Source organism: Nannospalax galili, unplaced genomic scaffold (assembly GCF_000622305.1).
Source record: "Nannospalax galili isolate Female #2095 unplaced genomic scaffold, S.galili_v1.0 scaffold78, whole genome shotgun sequence".
In the NCBI taxonomy this organism is placed as follows: Eukaryota; Metazoa; Chordata; class Mammalia; order Rodentia; family Spalacidae; genus Nannospalax; species Nannospalax galili.
In genome coordinates, this window is record NW_008343387.1 from 2,354,082 (window position 1) to 2,371,014 (window position 16,933).

The window sequence follows — 16,933 nt, forward strand, 5'->3', positions numbered from 1 at the left end:
TGTAGCCTTTCCCACCCTCAGCTTTCTCTGTATTTTCACTTATCACCATCTAAGTTACTGAACATTTTTTAAATGTTTTTTTGCTGGGTATGGTCATGCTCATCAATAATCCCAGACTTGGGGAGCTGAGGCAGAAATAACACAAGTTCCAGGCTAGCTTGTGCTATACAGCAAAACACTCTTTAAAAAAACCAAAAAACAAACAAACAAACAAACAAACAAAAAAAAAAAAAAAAAAGGAAAAACTATCTTTGGCTCCATTTCCCACTAGATGATAGATAGCCTTTATGTGAACAGGATACTGTTGTTTTTGTCTTTTCCCTACTGGCATATCCCTAGTGCCTACAAGACAGTAGTGACTTTTTCTTCAATACAGGAAATCATTTTCTCCTAATCTAAGTCTATTTCAAATCAAATCCAAAATCAACACCTTTCATTTTGCATTTATACACCATTGATTTTCAGAATCTAAGACAATACTGACTGCTGATGGAATAGTATGTTTGATGATTGACTAGGAATCAATCAGATTAAAGATTAAAGATGACAAATTAAAAAAGGTTAAGTCACACTATTAAGTGACTGCTTTGGTTCAATTCACTGAATACTAATATTTATTTTTACAGATATTACAGTACTTGCAACCACTGCCTGGTCACAAGTCTTCCATCTATGTTGCGTAAAGTCTTAATTATTACTAAATTGCTATAAGATTTCAACTTCTTTTCAGATTTTAATCATTTAATCTTTCACATAGCTACTTTTGGCTCATCTTTTCTTATTTATCTCAGGGTAAAACAAATGCTTAACTAGGCCTTACGTTTGTATGTTTGTTTAAAGCATTACTTTTAAATATACAAAACCCTTTTAAACAAACTTTACTTAAACACATGCAGTAACAATATTAATCTGGCTATTCCAGAACTTCTTAACGTATTTTGGGCACAATATCCCTTTGAAAAAAATATACCACATGTATACTCATATATTCAAAATCTGACCAGTTTTATTCAGAATTATCTAAAATCCTGAGAACATGTCTTTGGGTCATTTAAATAAGCATTCCAACCTAAAATAGAATCTAGAGGAAGTACAACAACAGCAGTCTATATATATATTCAACGTGATCCTGATTTTATCTTCTTGGTGCCGAAGATAAATTCTTCTATATTCTTTAGCTCCTTATAAAAATGATCTACAACTATATAGATCTGTTCATAAAATTTGAAGGCATACTGCTTGAATTAGATACTAAAATGCTACATTATTTTTGAAATACTTGTGCATTATACAAAAACTTAAGAACATTCAATATGCCTAAGACTGAAAACGCCCTTTTTTAAAACAAATAATCATTTCATTTTTTATGATACAAGCCAAAGAAGCCCAATTTAAAAATATGTCATTTATTTCATCATTCTGGCTGTCACAATGTTTATTATATTGTTATAAAGCAAGACATTGTCCCTAGGCAAACAGAGGGAATACTGACAAAGCATCTGCAGAATGAGAAAGGAATGAACAGTCACGATGAACACTGACCTGCAGCCACATCTGCAAGTTGTGAGAGAGGCGTGATTGGGGCCATTCTCTGACTCTTCAGAAATGAAAAGAAGTGTTTCCACAGTGCACTGGCAATTGCAGCAAGGTGGCGCTCTTTAGCCAACAATGAGGACTGAACAATTAGGTCCACATTCTCCCTTTGAAGTTCCCGACACAATTGTTGATGAATACTCCTAAAAAGAAATAAAAATATAGTTAACACCCAAGAAATGCTCAAAGAAGTCTCTTCTCAATATAGTTCTTTTCTCATTTATATCATATAAAAACTGAAAGGCCATTTTATATAATTAAAACCTTTATGCCAAGGCATAATGCATTTCTTGTTATTTGATGGATGAATGATGGCATATTAAGCACCATAAAGTTAATGTTAATTACTAATGTCAACCATTAATTATATGCTTTTTAATATGTCAGATCCAAATGAGAAACAGGCAGCTTCAGAACGAAGGTCTGCACTTTGCAATTCATGTATGACAAGTGATTTTACTTACAATCTAGACATGAAAATAATTTTTGAAACCATTTTCTCTTGAGAATTTTAGGACAGACATACTGGGAGGAAGGTAAGACCATCTGGCTTATATGTGGTATTTTACATTGAAAATTTTTTCCTTGTCTATCAAAAGAATAAAATCTAGTGCTAGCATTCAAAACTGTGCTGGATACAGTCCTGGTATAATGGAACAAAAGGATGGATAATTATTGTCACATAGTAGACAATGAAAAGATAATTTTCATTAATAAAGCATAATTCAACACTCTTAAATTTTGATTTACCATGTAACTACTTTTTGTTCAATTGAACTTAAAATTTAGACATCCCTGGACCCTAATTAGAAACATATACATTGACAACTGAGGTTACTAAACTAAGTGGGGGAAGTACTATGAGATTTAATGATCGAGAATAGAAGCAATTAAATAGCAATGCATCCAGAAATGAGTAATATGACACATTAAATGTACAATGAGGCTCTCATTCTGTTTCTGTTTACATCATTGCCATACCAACTGAGGGCAGACATACTGCATGGATCACCATTCATCCACTTGTTCTCTCTAGTTATTCAGAAAGCAATGAGATATAAATAGTGCAAAAAAGCAGGAAGCTTCCTTTGACAGAAGTATTTTTCAACTAAGAAAGTAATCAGTACTTTAAACAATGAATGTATCAGTTCAAATACAGTATTCTTGATGTTTAAAGCAGTTTATTTAAGAAAAGTAAACACTTGGCAAGGACTTTCAAAACAGAGCTAGGATATATACCTAAAGCAAGTCTAAAAATGATCAACACTGTTGCAAGATCACATCTTGTCACATAGCTACACACAAGAAAGCAAACATTCTAAGTATAAATTATGTAGTATTAGGATCTTCTGCCAGGGGACACCACCTACTCTTACTTGTCTTGAAGTCCTATGAAAGTATACATAGGCCTTGGGAAAGAATATATACCAAGCTGATCTCAAAAAGCTAACAAAGTGCCTGCTACAGTCTCTATGTGAAAAACCCCGAGATGTTTTCAATTTAAACTAGAAGCTAGAGACTAGTTGAGGTCTTTTAGCTTAGAATACAATGAATAATACACTACTAAAATTCATTTGGCAACTAACTCAACTGCCCCTATTGATACCATAAAGATCATGAGTGCCTTTTTCCACAGTGAAGTCCAACACAATTACTACTTCCACTGCCTTTTATAGCTTTTTACAGGTATATTGGTTTTAGAGGATAATAAATAATGTAACTTGGGTAGGACAGATAATTGGTCACTATTATAAATAAATCACTTTATTCACTAAAACCTATTCCCAAGGAAAGAATAATGTCTCTGATTAGTCTTTACATGTAAGAAACAATCCCACTTCTGGGCCTGGTGGGGGCACACCCATAATCTCTATGCAGAGAGTAAGTCAGGAGGACTCTAAGTATGAAGCTATTGGTTATATAGCAAGACCGTATCTCAAAATAAGGTAGGAGGGACACCCATGGTTCTCAAGCGCTCATAAGTTACAAAAACAAACTCAAAGTGGATTAAAGATTGATATATAAGTCCTGAAACAAACTAGAAGAATAACACTTAAGGGCATGAGAATGGCCAAGGAGCTTTTGGAGCAGATACCCCAAAACACTGGAAAAATAGACAAATAGGATATTAAAATAAAAGGCTTCTGCACCAGAAAGGGAACAACCATCAGTGTAGACAAAATATTTATGAGAAGAAATATTTTCAAACTATACATTTGACAGGGGCTGCATCTAAAACACACAAGGAAGTTCAAAAACTCATTATCAGTGGAACAAAGCAAACATGACTTTAAAATGTTCATTAGATCTTAAAAGACATTTCTTAAACGACAGAGAAACAATCAACCAGTACATGGAAAAAAAAAAAAAAGAGCTCAATAGCAGAGAAATACAAATTAAAACCACAATGAAATATCACCTCACTCTAATGAGTATTATGAGGGAGGAGTTGGAGGGGAGGGAATGAGAGGAGTAGATTTGATCAAAACATAGTATATGCAAGTACAAAATTCTTAATCAAAAATGTTTAAAATTGTTTGTAAAGGCATCTTCTTCCCTGCTGATTAGCTTTTAAAGGAGGGAAAGATATTAATCTGTTAACAAGCTTCACTTTTTTACCTTTTGCCCCGTTTTATATTAAAAAATACGGAAATGTAAAATTTCTACTTTTTTAATTAAGTGCACTCTGATTTTAAAAATAGAGGGAATGGGGCTGGAGAAATGTCTCAAGGGTTAAGAGCACTGACTCCTCTTGCAGAGGCCCTGGGTTCAATCCCCAGCACCCACATGGCAGCTAACATCCATCCTGTAACTTTAGTTCCTGGGAATCCGACGCCCTCTTCTGTCCTCTGCAGGCACTGCATGACATGGGTACACTCAAGCATATGCAGGCAATACACTTATACACATAAAATAAAAATATGCCTCTTCTAATCATGTAGTTATTAAAATGTTTTTAAAAAATGATAAAAAAGATATTTTTCTCAGGTATTTGTCACAGTGATGAATTTGCTAATACAGAAAATTAAAACAGAGAAACGGACTTATTGCTGTGACTGCTTGACAATGTGGCTTAGAAGTGAAGATACATTCATATATGTATGACATTTTCAAAGAATAAACAGTTAATAAATCTTTAGCTACAAGAAAATAAAAATAATAACTATTTAAAATGCTATTGGAAGCTGATGGCTTGGGAGAGGAAGAGTCAGATTTTCTTTGGGGGTTTTCTGCTGGTAGACTGTCCATGCCGCAGTGTATAACCCCACACTGTGCAGATGGACAGCAATAATTGGACTAATTTGGTTATAAAATATATAAAAAGGACATGGCTTTGGGATGGAGATGTGTTAGGGGGAGACTGGGGAGATGAATGGAAGGAGTGGGGGTGGATATGAAGATACATATATATGTATGACATTTTCAAAGAATAAACAGTTAATAAATCTTTAGCTACAAGAAAATAAAAATAATAACTATTTAAAAAACAGAAAGAATGGTTATTGTTAAAAAAGACAGAGGGTAACAACTGCTGGTGAGGATGCTGAGAAGGAAACCTGTTTACATAGGAATATACGTATCACACATTAGTTCAGTCATTGTGGAGGGTCCTCAAAAACTGAGAATTGCCATGTGACCGTATGTGCCCACCCCATTACTCTCTTATCTTCCTTCCACTCCCTCTGGACCACTCCTTCTTCTTCTTCTTCTTCCCAAAACGTGCCTCTTTACATTCATTTTTTATTTTTTAAATTTTAGTTTTTATTGATTTTTTGTGATTTTCATACAGTAATTTTTTAGGGTATTTAGGTCCTCTCCCCTAACCCCACCTCTCCTTATTGCACCCTGCCCAATTCGATGTACTCATATAAGGTCTATAGAGTCTAATTTGTAACCTCAAATGTCCTTCAGTGTGGGTCCATGCACTGAAGCCTGGTTAACCTATCAAGAGTCCCACGCTTAAAAGACTGTCTCTGCCCTTCCGAGCAGCCATAGGTTGCGAATACTTCCTCAGGTAGAGTTGGGGTTTCTTACCCACTTCCCCATGTCTATGCTGCGATTTTGTTTTGCTTGAGTTTAGATGGGACTTGTGTATGCTGCCACCATAGCTCTGAGTTCATATGAGTCACTGACAAACTCTGTAAAACTTTACTTCCTTGTGGTCATTCCACCTCTGGCTGTTACAACATTTTATCTCCCTCTTCTGCAATGATCCCTAAGCCTTGGGAGGCAGGATTTTTATATGGGTGTACTATTCAGGCACTTAAGAATCTCTTGCTCTCTGCATATTGGGAAGTTGTGGGTTTCTGTGTTAATCACCATCTGCTGCATAAGGGAGCTTCTCTGCTGAGACTTCATAGATGCATTATTCTAAGGGTGTAACAGTAAGTCATTATGAGTTGCTTTAATACTCTTATCTATTTTGCGGAAAAATAGTATTACACTCTTCCTTATGTCTAGCCTCAGGCACCTAGGCCTGATATCAATGTCAGGTATGGGATCCATCCTATAAAAAGGACCTTAAATCCACAATACGGGGATACTGCCCCTGTTAGACACCATAGACTAACAAAATAAAAGCCCAATATCAGGAATGGACTCCCTCTCTTGAAGCTAATGACCAGGGGTTCCATAGACCCTCAAACAATACTGGTCATTGCCAATGCTCTTGGTTACCCACCAGAACTTCACAGTAAGGCCCTACTACTGAAGACACTACATATATGAGCTGTAGAACAAACAAGAAGAAAACAAACTGGTGCTGACTTCAAAGTCTCAGTCTATTGGCTATCTTTCACAGTGCTAGAAGGTATTATGCATGCTACCTGAAGAGAAAGTTAAACATCAACCTTACTCAGCTGTAAATCCTGTGAGCTAAAACAACTGGCCTGGCAAGATATTCCCACTGGTTCAATAGTGGGACAAATTTTATGGGAGTACCCCAAAACTATTTTCTTATTCCACATGTGACAGTATGCAGAACTTATTTTTCTATACCTGGGTTATATCACTTCGTATGCTGCCCATTTGTTAAAAACCATTTTTGTGTGTGTGTATGTGTGTGTGTGTGTGTCTGTGTATGAGTATGCACACGCATATGAAGGCTAGAGGTCAATGTCAAGTGTCTTCTTCAATTGCTCCCCACTTTTTTTTTTTTTGGAGACAGGGTCTCTCACTGAGCCTGGAGCTGGTTCTTCCAGCTAGACCAGTTGGCCAGCAACCCCCAGGGATCCTCCTGTCTCAGCCTCCCCCGTAGTAGCATTATAGCTACACAGTGCTTTACCCAGGTTGTTCTTGCTTTTTTTGTCTTACCATGAATGTATAACACATTTTCTTTATCCATTCATCAGTTGATGGTAGTTGCACATAGGAACCCATCTCACTCTTGACAGCATGTATATGACCTATGTAAACCCAAGCCAGATAAAAAGGCAGCATGGATGAGGGAGGTGGGCAACAAAACCCAGTTCTATGTGAGGAGCTGTTGGTAACTGATGGCTTCTAGGAGAAGAGTCAGTTTTCTTTAGGGGTCTGAGGCCTGGTAGATTGACCAGACTCCAAGGGCATTTGGGGAACAGATTAGACTTGATAAGCGTTTTAAAAAAGAAAAATAATAAAGGACATAAAGTTGGTGGGGATTAATAGGGTGAAGGCAGATATGAGGGGTCTGAATGTGATCAAAGTACACTGTATGAAATTTTTGGAGAATCAATAAAAATATTTTTTGAAAAACGAACAAATAACAGAAGTATTCTGAATGTTTTTACAATAAAGAAATGATGTTTGAGGAGGTAGATATGCTTCAGCTGACTTAAATACTACACAGTATACACATGTATTATCCCACTAAGATTTACAAATGTTCTATTTTGACATGAGAGCTAAATAACAAAAACAGAAGTTAGAAGTTATGAAATGGTTCATTATAGATAATGAAGCTGATAGCAGAACAGTTAATTAATACATCCAAAGCTCACACAGCTAAGAAGGGTTGATTGTGTACTCAAAACCTAAACCTGATCCTGAAAGTTGTGCTTCCTTTACACTCTAATATAAATATACACATTTTAAAATGTATAAACACTGATTGTTTTTCTCTTATCCTTACTTGGGCCAAGGAAATTTTAGCAAGGCTAAAGAGAGGAGCTAAAAAAGCCATGGGTAGCACTGCTCTTTGAAAAGCCAGGAGTAATACCAGAATTCTATTAGCAAACACTAGAAAAAATGAGGTATAAAAAACACATATTCGAGACAATATTGAGAGTTAATAACAAATATGATCCACCTTCGACCTCTCCAGTATGAAATGGTACAGCAGGGATATATCTAGTAGTTACCTTAGGGATATGATTCAGAGATCTGAATATGTAATGTTAAAAAAAAAGTGTAAAAATAAAAAGTCACTAGAGTGTACATCTTTCTAGGCCAAGTTAATGCAGAAAAGACAAGGTTCAATAGTACGTAATAACACCGACTCACACTACACTTGTTTAGAAATGTGTACATTCAGTGTTTGGATCTGGAAAGAAGCTATACACCTGGAAACATGCAAATATCTTCTACTCATGGCTTGAATGTTCAAACTTTATCAGTCTGTTACATAACAGAGTAAGTTAAGACCTTATAATAATTTCTCTCTCATAAAGAAATCAGTGAAAAATGTAAATGACAAGAGTTAATATAACGGAGCCAGAGAAAATGATGAAATGCTGCAGACAGGATATCTGTGAGGTCTCAGGTAATTTTTAAAATCATATTTTCTGGGCCAGAACACTATACAGAGACTGGCAAAAATCAGTTTGCTATATTAGATGTGAACACTGCATATCCACACTTATAAAAATGCAAACAATAAATGAAGAACCATTACTAGAGGTTAAAAGAAGAACATAGTAAACATATGTGAAGCATTATCAGGAATATAACTCCAGATGCCAGAGATATTTTCAGAGATTTTTTTTTACTTCTTCAATAAACAGTGGGAAAACAAATAGATTTGTTGCACAGAAGGGTAAAGTGCAATTTCTGGCCAAAAGCAAAAAAATAGAGATGAGGAAAAAAAAAAATTCCCAACACTTGACAACTGCTTTCAGTAAAGGCAAATTCCATGTAGGTTAAAGTAATTTTGGAAACATACACATGTGAAAATACACATAATAATCAGGGCATTTTACAGTACAAAGGATGAAATATAGTATCACAGCAAATAAATGTGCTGAATGCCAAGTTACTCAAATTGTAGCTGTACAGTAGAAATAACAGTAATATCCAGCATTATTGGTAATTACTATGAGCCTTCTATTATGCCACCTGTTTTATAATCACAATTTCTCATCCTGTGAGACAGAAACAATTACTAAAATCTTTTAAATGAGGAATTGAGACAAGCGCCTGTGTTATGTGTAACTGGTCACAAGCAAAGCTATTGAGAGCTGTGTGACCTTGAGAGGAAACATGAGTTCTCAATTCCCATTTCCCAAGAGTGAAAAACAGAACCAATGGCTGATACAGCCACCTAACGGTTATTGTGAAAGGACGGAGTCCTCAGAAGCATTTCTAAGTAAGTCCATTGTTACACCCAGACTTTCATGTGCCTCACAGCTTCCATGTTAGTCCTGCTTGACTCCTGCTTTTTCATTACATTCAATGGCTTCCCCAGACTCATTAATCCAACCCACACCACCCTACTTTCCAAGACTTGTTTTTCTGTTTTTATCTGTCTTGACTTCACATGTTTGCTTATTTATGTTTCCCACATCACTCCACCACCTGCAGATACAGTGTGGTGGCAACAGAACCTGTATGAGTGTTCTGTGTTGCTGTTTCTCCCTAGTAACTTCGCAGGCTTCTGTTGCTTTAAGTGAAGTTTGCACCTATTGACTAGGTCATTTTGCATATTACTCAGTTGTTTGTTTAGTATTTCCAATGTATTATGCCTACAAAATGACCTTGTACCACATAGCGCAAACACGACATAATATATATGACTGGTAAGAGCTTGCAGAAAGCAGACAGTAAACAGCAATTACTGAATTCTTTTAGCTGTACTTCAAAGATGACAACTAAAATGAGGATGCTTTGAATGCTTTGTCACACTTGGTCCTATCTGTGAAACGGCTATTATTTGCTTTTCTACCCAGAAATAAACACAATCAAAACAAGGACATTATGAGAAGTCTCAAAGTTTTAAAGCAGAAAGTTACTTATGAACATTTAATGCAATCCTGTTTTTTTTTTTTTTTTTTTTTTTTTTTTTTTAAAAAAAAAAAAAAAAAAAAAAAGAGGACGATAAATCTTAAAAAAGTTATTAAAAGAAAAATAGTTATATAATTATTTTATAAAGTTTTTGTTTTTTTTTTTTTTTTTTTTTTTTTTTTTTAAATGGGGGTCTTAGACTCTTTCCACCCCACTGGAAAAGGGAGGGGATCTAAATATACTCAAAATATAGTTAAGAAATTCACAAAAAAATAGAAAGTTTAAAAAAGAAATTGGGTAGGGCACAATAACCTGGAGCTGGGGCTGACTGGGAGGTGAGATCAAAGCAGACCTTTTTCCTGTCTCAAACATGGAGGGATACTATACATGAGCACAGTGCAAACTATAATATTTAAAGTCACATATAATGCATCACTGGAGAAGGGGCTTTCTTAAGTACATGGAGAAAATCATGCAAATGAACACCTGCATAAAAGAGAATAGTTTAGGACCCTGGAAAACTTCAGCAACTTTTTCATCTATGAGATGGGAATATAATGTCCTATATCCTCCACAGAGCTGTTGACATCAAATCACAGCACATAAGTGAAAATACTTTATAAGATCATATGCAGTTCAGTCACAACTCTATTGCTTCTAAATCCTAATAGGTGTGACGCAGAGGCAGGAGAGTATCATTTAAAAATATGGGCATTACTATGTGACCCCTGAGAAAGAAATCCTCAAACGATCTTAAGAATAAATATAAATTGGTTTATCTGGGCCAACTGTATGGTCTTAAACACCCAAAAGGAAAGTGTAACCAAAGATTAAAGGGGCCAATATAATTTCTTAAGAGTCCATATGCATAGCTAAAGGCTACATAACAAGCAACAATGCCAGACAGGCGATACCTTCTTTTGAGTTGTTGGCCAAGGTGGCCAAAGGGACTCCCAGATAGTAACCCAGCGTAGAACTGGGAAAATGAACAGCAGACCCCAATCTTATCCAAAGGAATATTGACAACTGATTACTGCTAGACGAGGAACAGCTGACCTTCTTAAAACAAAGACCTCTAGATAGGCTGACTAGATTCACCAGAAGGGCACGTAGTGGGGAATGGCTGGGGGAGCCAACAACACAGCAGACAGCAGCAGGGATATCAGAGTATAAGGGCTCTAGTTGGGGGAAGGAGGCTCTGGGAGGGTGCCACCTGGGAAGTGGGTGTACAGTTGAATGAAACGGTTTGGGGTGTTCTGTGTGACACACACACACACAAATCAACAAATTTTTAAAAATGTATTATATTTGAGGAGGAAGTATGGAAATTTACATCATCTAATTAGTAGAGGTGATAAACATTACCACTGAAATCTACCTGATGATTTTATAGACATACACAGGTGCCAAGGATCCAAGTGCAACCGATTATGACTAGTAATAATCAGCTGCATACAGATTAGAGATGCTTGCACCAACATCTCAGTAGCAAAAACAGTGAGTCTTTCTGTAAGAAACAGTATATTTTGTATAACTGTATTAATTCAATTGTGAACCTAAAAATTTACACCCACTAGTGAAAGAGATGTATTCTTGCTCTGGAGTGTGTTACTGAATATGTTAAAGCTGTAGTGAAATGCTTCTTCTAATCATGTAGTTATTAAAATTTTTTTTAAATTCTTCAAAATAAAAAATAAAGGGCATCACAGAGACATGCCATAGTATAAATGCTAGTCTCTGCCAACTACCAGACAGAATGGCCATGTCCTCATTTGTTGCGAGCATTAATCACATTTTTAAATGCAGCAAGTGTTCTTACTTATTACTCATCTATATACCAGTCCTTTCTTAAGTATGAAATCCTTATTAATTATTTGTGTTGTAGGTACTGCTATTGTCCTCATTCTCTAGACAAGAAATCAGAATGTAGGAATTTTCCCAGGTCATTCTGTTAAGTGTGTGGCAGAAAGGATCTGAGCCCACACTGAAGGAACAGATTCAGTGTCCCAACTCATAATCACTACGCTGCACTTGTCCCAAATATCATTTTAGGACTCAGATATACAATACATGATTCAAATGTTTTATTGTTGAATTCATCCATTTATTTATTAAACTCTTTTATTAAAAGTGGCTACACAGTGGTGTGACAGTTGATCTCAGTTGGCACACTAGATGCAATCAATATTAATAGTTTGGTATTTCTGGGGTGCTTAAACTACTTTATAGGAAACTGAAAGGTCAATGATATGTGATGATTTAATTCCTGGGGTCAACTGATGTAATTTGCAAGACTGGAAAAAAAGAATACCAGGAACCCAGTGATAAACATGATGAACCATGCATGCGTTTCTGTATTTCCTGTCACTGTGATAAAATACCTCACCAGCCTGAGAAGCGGAAAGGTTTATTTTGGGCTCAGGTTTCAGAGTACAGCCCATGACTGTTTGGCCCTGTTGCTTTGGCCTGTGGTGGCGTAGTTCCTCATGGCAGGAAAATATGGCAGAGATGGTTTAGTCTCTTCATGGCAGCCAGGAAGCAAAAAGGGAAAGATGGAAACGGTCCAAATATTGTTTTATAAGGACATGCCACTTCCTTCTAAAGACTCTTCGAGGTTCCACCACCTTCCAACAGTACCACATGTTGGGGACCAAAGCTTCAACACATGGACTTTGGGGGGAGAGCACTTCATATCCAGACACAGTACAGCACTATGGCAATGTGCCCTAGAGTTCATACAACATACTGGTGGAGAGTATAAAGATGAGGATGCTTATTCTTCTCCCAAGAACAACAGCTTCCATTTGGTATGAAAATATGTCAATGAAAGCTAGTATTTTTAAGAAATCATTCTTATACTTTTATCAGCCTTACATTTGTAGATGATAGTTTTTCAGTTGTGTTTTACTACATTTTATGGATACACTTGTAATAATGATTTCAATAACGGGGCCTGCTGTAGTTCAGATCTGGAATGTCTCCCCAGAGGTCTATGTGGTATAGACACTATTCCCCAATGGGATGCAAGGTGGTGGAAACTTTAAGAGATAGACTGAGTGAGACCACTTTATGCTACTGGAGGCATATCTTTCAAGCGGACAGCAAGAACTTAGTCCCTTCTTTTTTGTTTATTGGCTGTGAGATGGAGCTATAAGTAAACAAGTCTTCATGGTCAAACCAAACAAAAAAAACGTATACAAAACATAATGGTGCATATAGTGATATATACATTTAAGACACTCTGGGTAACTGTACGAGGCTATTGTTGCAATGCTGTCTTGAAAATATTTTCATGAAAACACTCAAACGTGACGAATATGTTGTAGATATGTGACTTCATACCCATACAAGTAATAAAATTATTCATCACAGTACTCTCTCCCATGGTTGAGTGTTGTATTATGCTGTCATTTAGTAATAAACAATAAGCATGCCAAAACAACATAAGCAAACTTGGCCCTTTAGCATCAATATCATCTGCAAGACATATTTTAAGAGCCAGGCAAAATGGAGGCTCTACTATACTGTCCTTACTTTAATATATCTATTTTGTCATAGTCTGTTTCGGCTACTTAGTCTATCTTTACAGGAGCAGTTTAACTTATGTTTAACAATAACCCTGAAGGTAACAAGGAATCAAGGAAAAAATATGAGGCTACATGCTAAGACTTCCATTGTATTACATCTCAAGACTGTCTTCCAGGCAACTGTCAAGGATGAAGACCACAACTGAAGGCTGGTCCAAGTCCTTTGAAATTACAAATGTTAAGAAGCTGTTAGAAGACAAAGGCCATGACTTTACAAATTTTTAGAAGAACCCTTGTGGTGGTTAATCCTGGTTGTCACTTGACTGGATCTAGAATTCACTAAAATCCAAGGGACTTTCTTGATCAGATCATCTGAATCAAGATCCACCCTAAATGTGGGCAGCACCTTCTGGTGGCAGACCATATAAAAAGATATGCTTTCACTCTCACTGGCAAGTTCATCTAGATTGTTCCTGTGCCATTCCTTCTTTGATATTATAAACAACTTCTTTGGGCTTCCAACACAGACTAAAGACCAGTAGTTCTCTAAGAATTCTCCAGGCTTTCAGCTTCAAATTGGGACTGCTGAACAATTACTGGATTTTTGGCCTCTCTAGTTGAGGTGGCCATTGTTAGAGTATCCAGACCCTATCCTCTAAGTCAATCTAATAAATTGTGTGTGTGTTGTTTTCTATAAGTTCTGTTCCTTCAGAGAACTTTTACTAATATAACCCCAAGACAATCATCAGTTGACCATTTCAACTCATTCTAAATGCCTTATACTGTTTTTATTCAATTGGGGATCCAATTTCCAAGAGCCCATTCTCCAAACTTAATAGCAAATAAAGAATGAATATGACAGGGAAACAATGGCTAAACTATGAAATACCAGTTTTCAGGCTTATCTGCTACTAGAACATGATGGGGTTAGAGTATGAGTCAAGAAGAGCCAAGATCTTTGTGTTTGTGATCAGAGGGCAAGCAAAAGTGAAATTATTTCTGTGAAGGATTTTAATGTTATTATTAGAGTGTGCGTGTGTGCATGTGTGTCTATGTCTGTTCAGAGGTGCTACGGAACATGTGTGTACATCAGAGTGACAACTCCATGGAGTTGGTTCTCTGAACTCACCATTAGGTGGATTCCATGAATCAAACTCAGGTCACCACACTTGTATGCTGAGCCATACTGCCAGCGCTATGTGAAGGAAGTAATAATGAAATGTATACATCTTCAATAAAATATCTAAAAACTTTTAGAGGAGAGGGGACTTTGAAAAGTAGCTTAGTGACCTGAAGGACTCTATGCCAGAGAATAAATATATTGCCTACGTGCATGTTACTGAAAAGGAAGATGTAAAAGTTGGGTTAGGTTAGTTTGAGTCTCCTTCAAGAGTGAGGATAGATGAACATGAGGAACAGCTATAGAAACTGATTAGGTGATCACTGGTGGTTTGAATGAAGTCTTCCCAGGAACCAAATTAAACAAGTATCCCTGATGGCCTCACCAGCCAATTAAGAGGTTAAAACTGGGCTCTGGAAGAAGCCTCGGACATGCAACACCTCAAGAGAAATAAGAATTATGTGTTTTTAAAGATGAAGGCTCTGACTGCTGCAAAACGAGCTTCTTTGATGAGTGGTGACTGGGATATTTGTCTGTAAATATAAGGATACATATTTTGCACATAGTGAGAGATCACATTAGTCTAGTGATGTGACAGTCTTGGGATTTTCTCAAAGATCTATGGCCACTCCAGCCATGTGTATTAGCTTATGTTTACATACCACACATGAACTTCCTCCCCATGAGTGGACATTTAGTCAAATTAGGTAGCTGTTGATTGCCCCCAAGATAAAACTGCCACTACTGCACCAATGATGTATGCTGTGCTGGCCAAAGCTGGTGTTGGATCATCCACTGATGTTTTCTCTTGGCACCTTCACAGCATTCTCCAAAGCTATGAGAGCTGCCTTCAGGGAAAGTGATTGCAGGTCAGTTGCAGCTCTATTGCTCCAAATCCTGTGTCCAAAGTATGTTCTGTCTTCGGCAGTAAGGTCTTAACCTTCAAGTTCTGGGAGGCCATCAAGGGCTGTGGCAATAGCCCGAGTATGTTTTGGAGTCTCTTGGACCATCCTGGCCAACAAGTCAAAGGAAGGGTTCTACTGTCTGGCACTGTTTCTTGTTATGCAGCCTTCAGCTGTACAGATGGACTCATGTACAGATAATGTATGTATAATTTGCCAGTAGGTTGTTGGAGTAATATGGTTCCCTTTGTTTTTTTAAAAATAGCTAGATATTCTCTCTCTCTCTGTCTAACCCTTCCACACGGTTTCCCCATTTAAAGAGTCCTCGTTTTCTTAATTTCTCCCTTGATAATTCCTGTCTCCTATAGTCCAGAACCACAACTGGTCACACATGGACATTGTCTATGAATTGCCCAGGTCTAAGTGACACATCTGCAATGCAACCTCTACACCAAAGGCTCATGGAACATAGAACAGGGATAAAGAAGAGGATACTAACGAATCTCTCCATTCTCAATAATGAAACTCCCTCATGTAGCAGAGGGTCAGGAACACAAAAGGTCACAAATGGCCAAAGTGTAGAGATCAAGAGTCTGCTGAATGGTGGTCCTTGGACACAATCCCTTTAATAAACTTCACTCACCCAAGGCTCAGGGACCATCGCAGAAGAGGGGGTGGAAAGACTGAAAGCGCCAGGGAGGAGATGCATAATCATATGGAAACAGAGTCCTACAAGCTCCTGGGAACCTGCTCATATGATTCTATGGCAATGGTGTCAGCATACAGAAGTCCCATGCAAACTCAGGCAGACAATAACCCAGCATAGAACTGGAAAAATGAACAGCAGATCCCAATCTTATCTGAAGGAATGTTGGCAACTGATTGCTGTTAGATGAAGAGCTGATCTTCCTAAAAAAGGGACTCTAGATAGGCTGACTATACTCAGTGGATGGACTTGCACTGGGGAACAGCTGGGACCCTGACAACCCAGTGAGGGTGCTATGGGAGGGTGCCAGTGAGGACAGGGGTGTAATGATGAGTAAGAGTGTTTGAGACATTCTGTATGAAATACACAAAAGAATTCAATAAAAGTTTTTTTTAAAAAGATGAAGGTTCTGACTTGCTTATTGGAAAATCTTATTTTTAAGTGCCTAAATGCCAAGGATAAAAGCCCAGTTTATCTTGAGACTACTCAATGAAGGAGACACGGAGAACATCTCAGGTCAGCTGTCCAAGATAAACCTGGTCATGAGCACTGAAATTTCTCACAAGGTTAGAAGAAACCATCAAGACTGGATTCTGCAGCCTTCCAGAGTCCAGTTCGTTCCATCTTTAGTTGCTCCAAATAGAGTCATCCTTGCTGAGCCTCCAGACAAGGTAGAATGGAGAGCTGTTCTTACTTTCCAGCCTGCTGGCCTATAGGCTCTGTGAGCACAATGAGCATTATTTCAACATATTTTCTGTGCTCTAAGAACAGGCATCTCTATATACTACAGGAATTACGTAGCAATGAGCAATTTCTAAGATGATAAAGATGTACATATGACATCAAAGAATATACACTAGAGAATAGGGTGGGGTGGGGAGAAACAAAG

General features: G+C 37.2%; 1 protein-coding gene across 2 annotated transcripts in view; it reads right to left on the reverse strand.

Moving 5' to 3' along the window:
• The window catches only part of Mms22l (MMS22 like, DNA repair protein), a 150,213-nt gene that overhangs the window by 32,305 nt on the left and 100,975 nt on the right, over positions 1-16,933 (reverse strand). For both annotated transcript variants that reach the window (XM_017799771.2, XM_008839611.3), the window contains one exon: positions 1,543-1,736. In XM_017799771.2, coding sequence (XP_017655260.1) covers positions 1,543-1,736 — 194 coding nt within the window. The remainder of the gene's footprint in view (positions 1-1,542; positions 1,737-16,933) is intronic.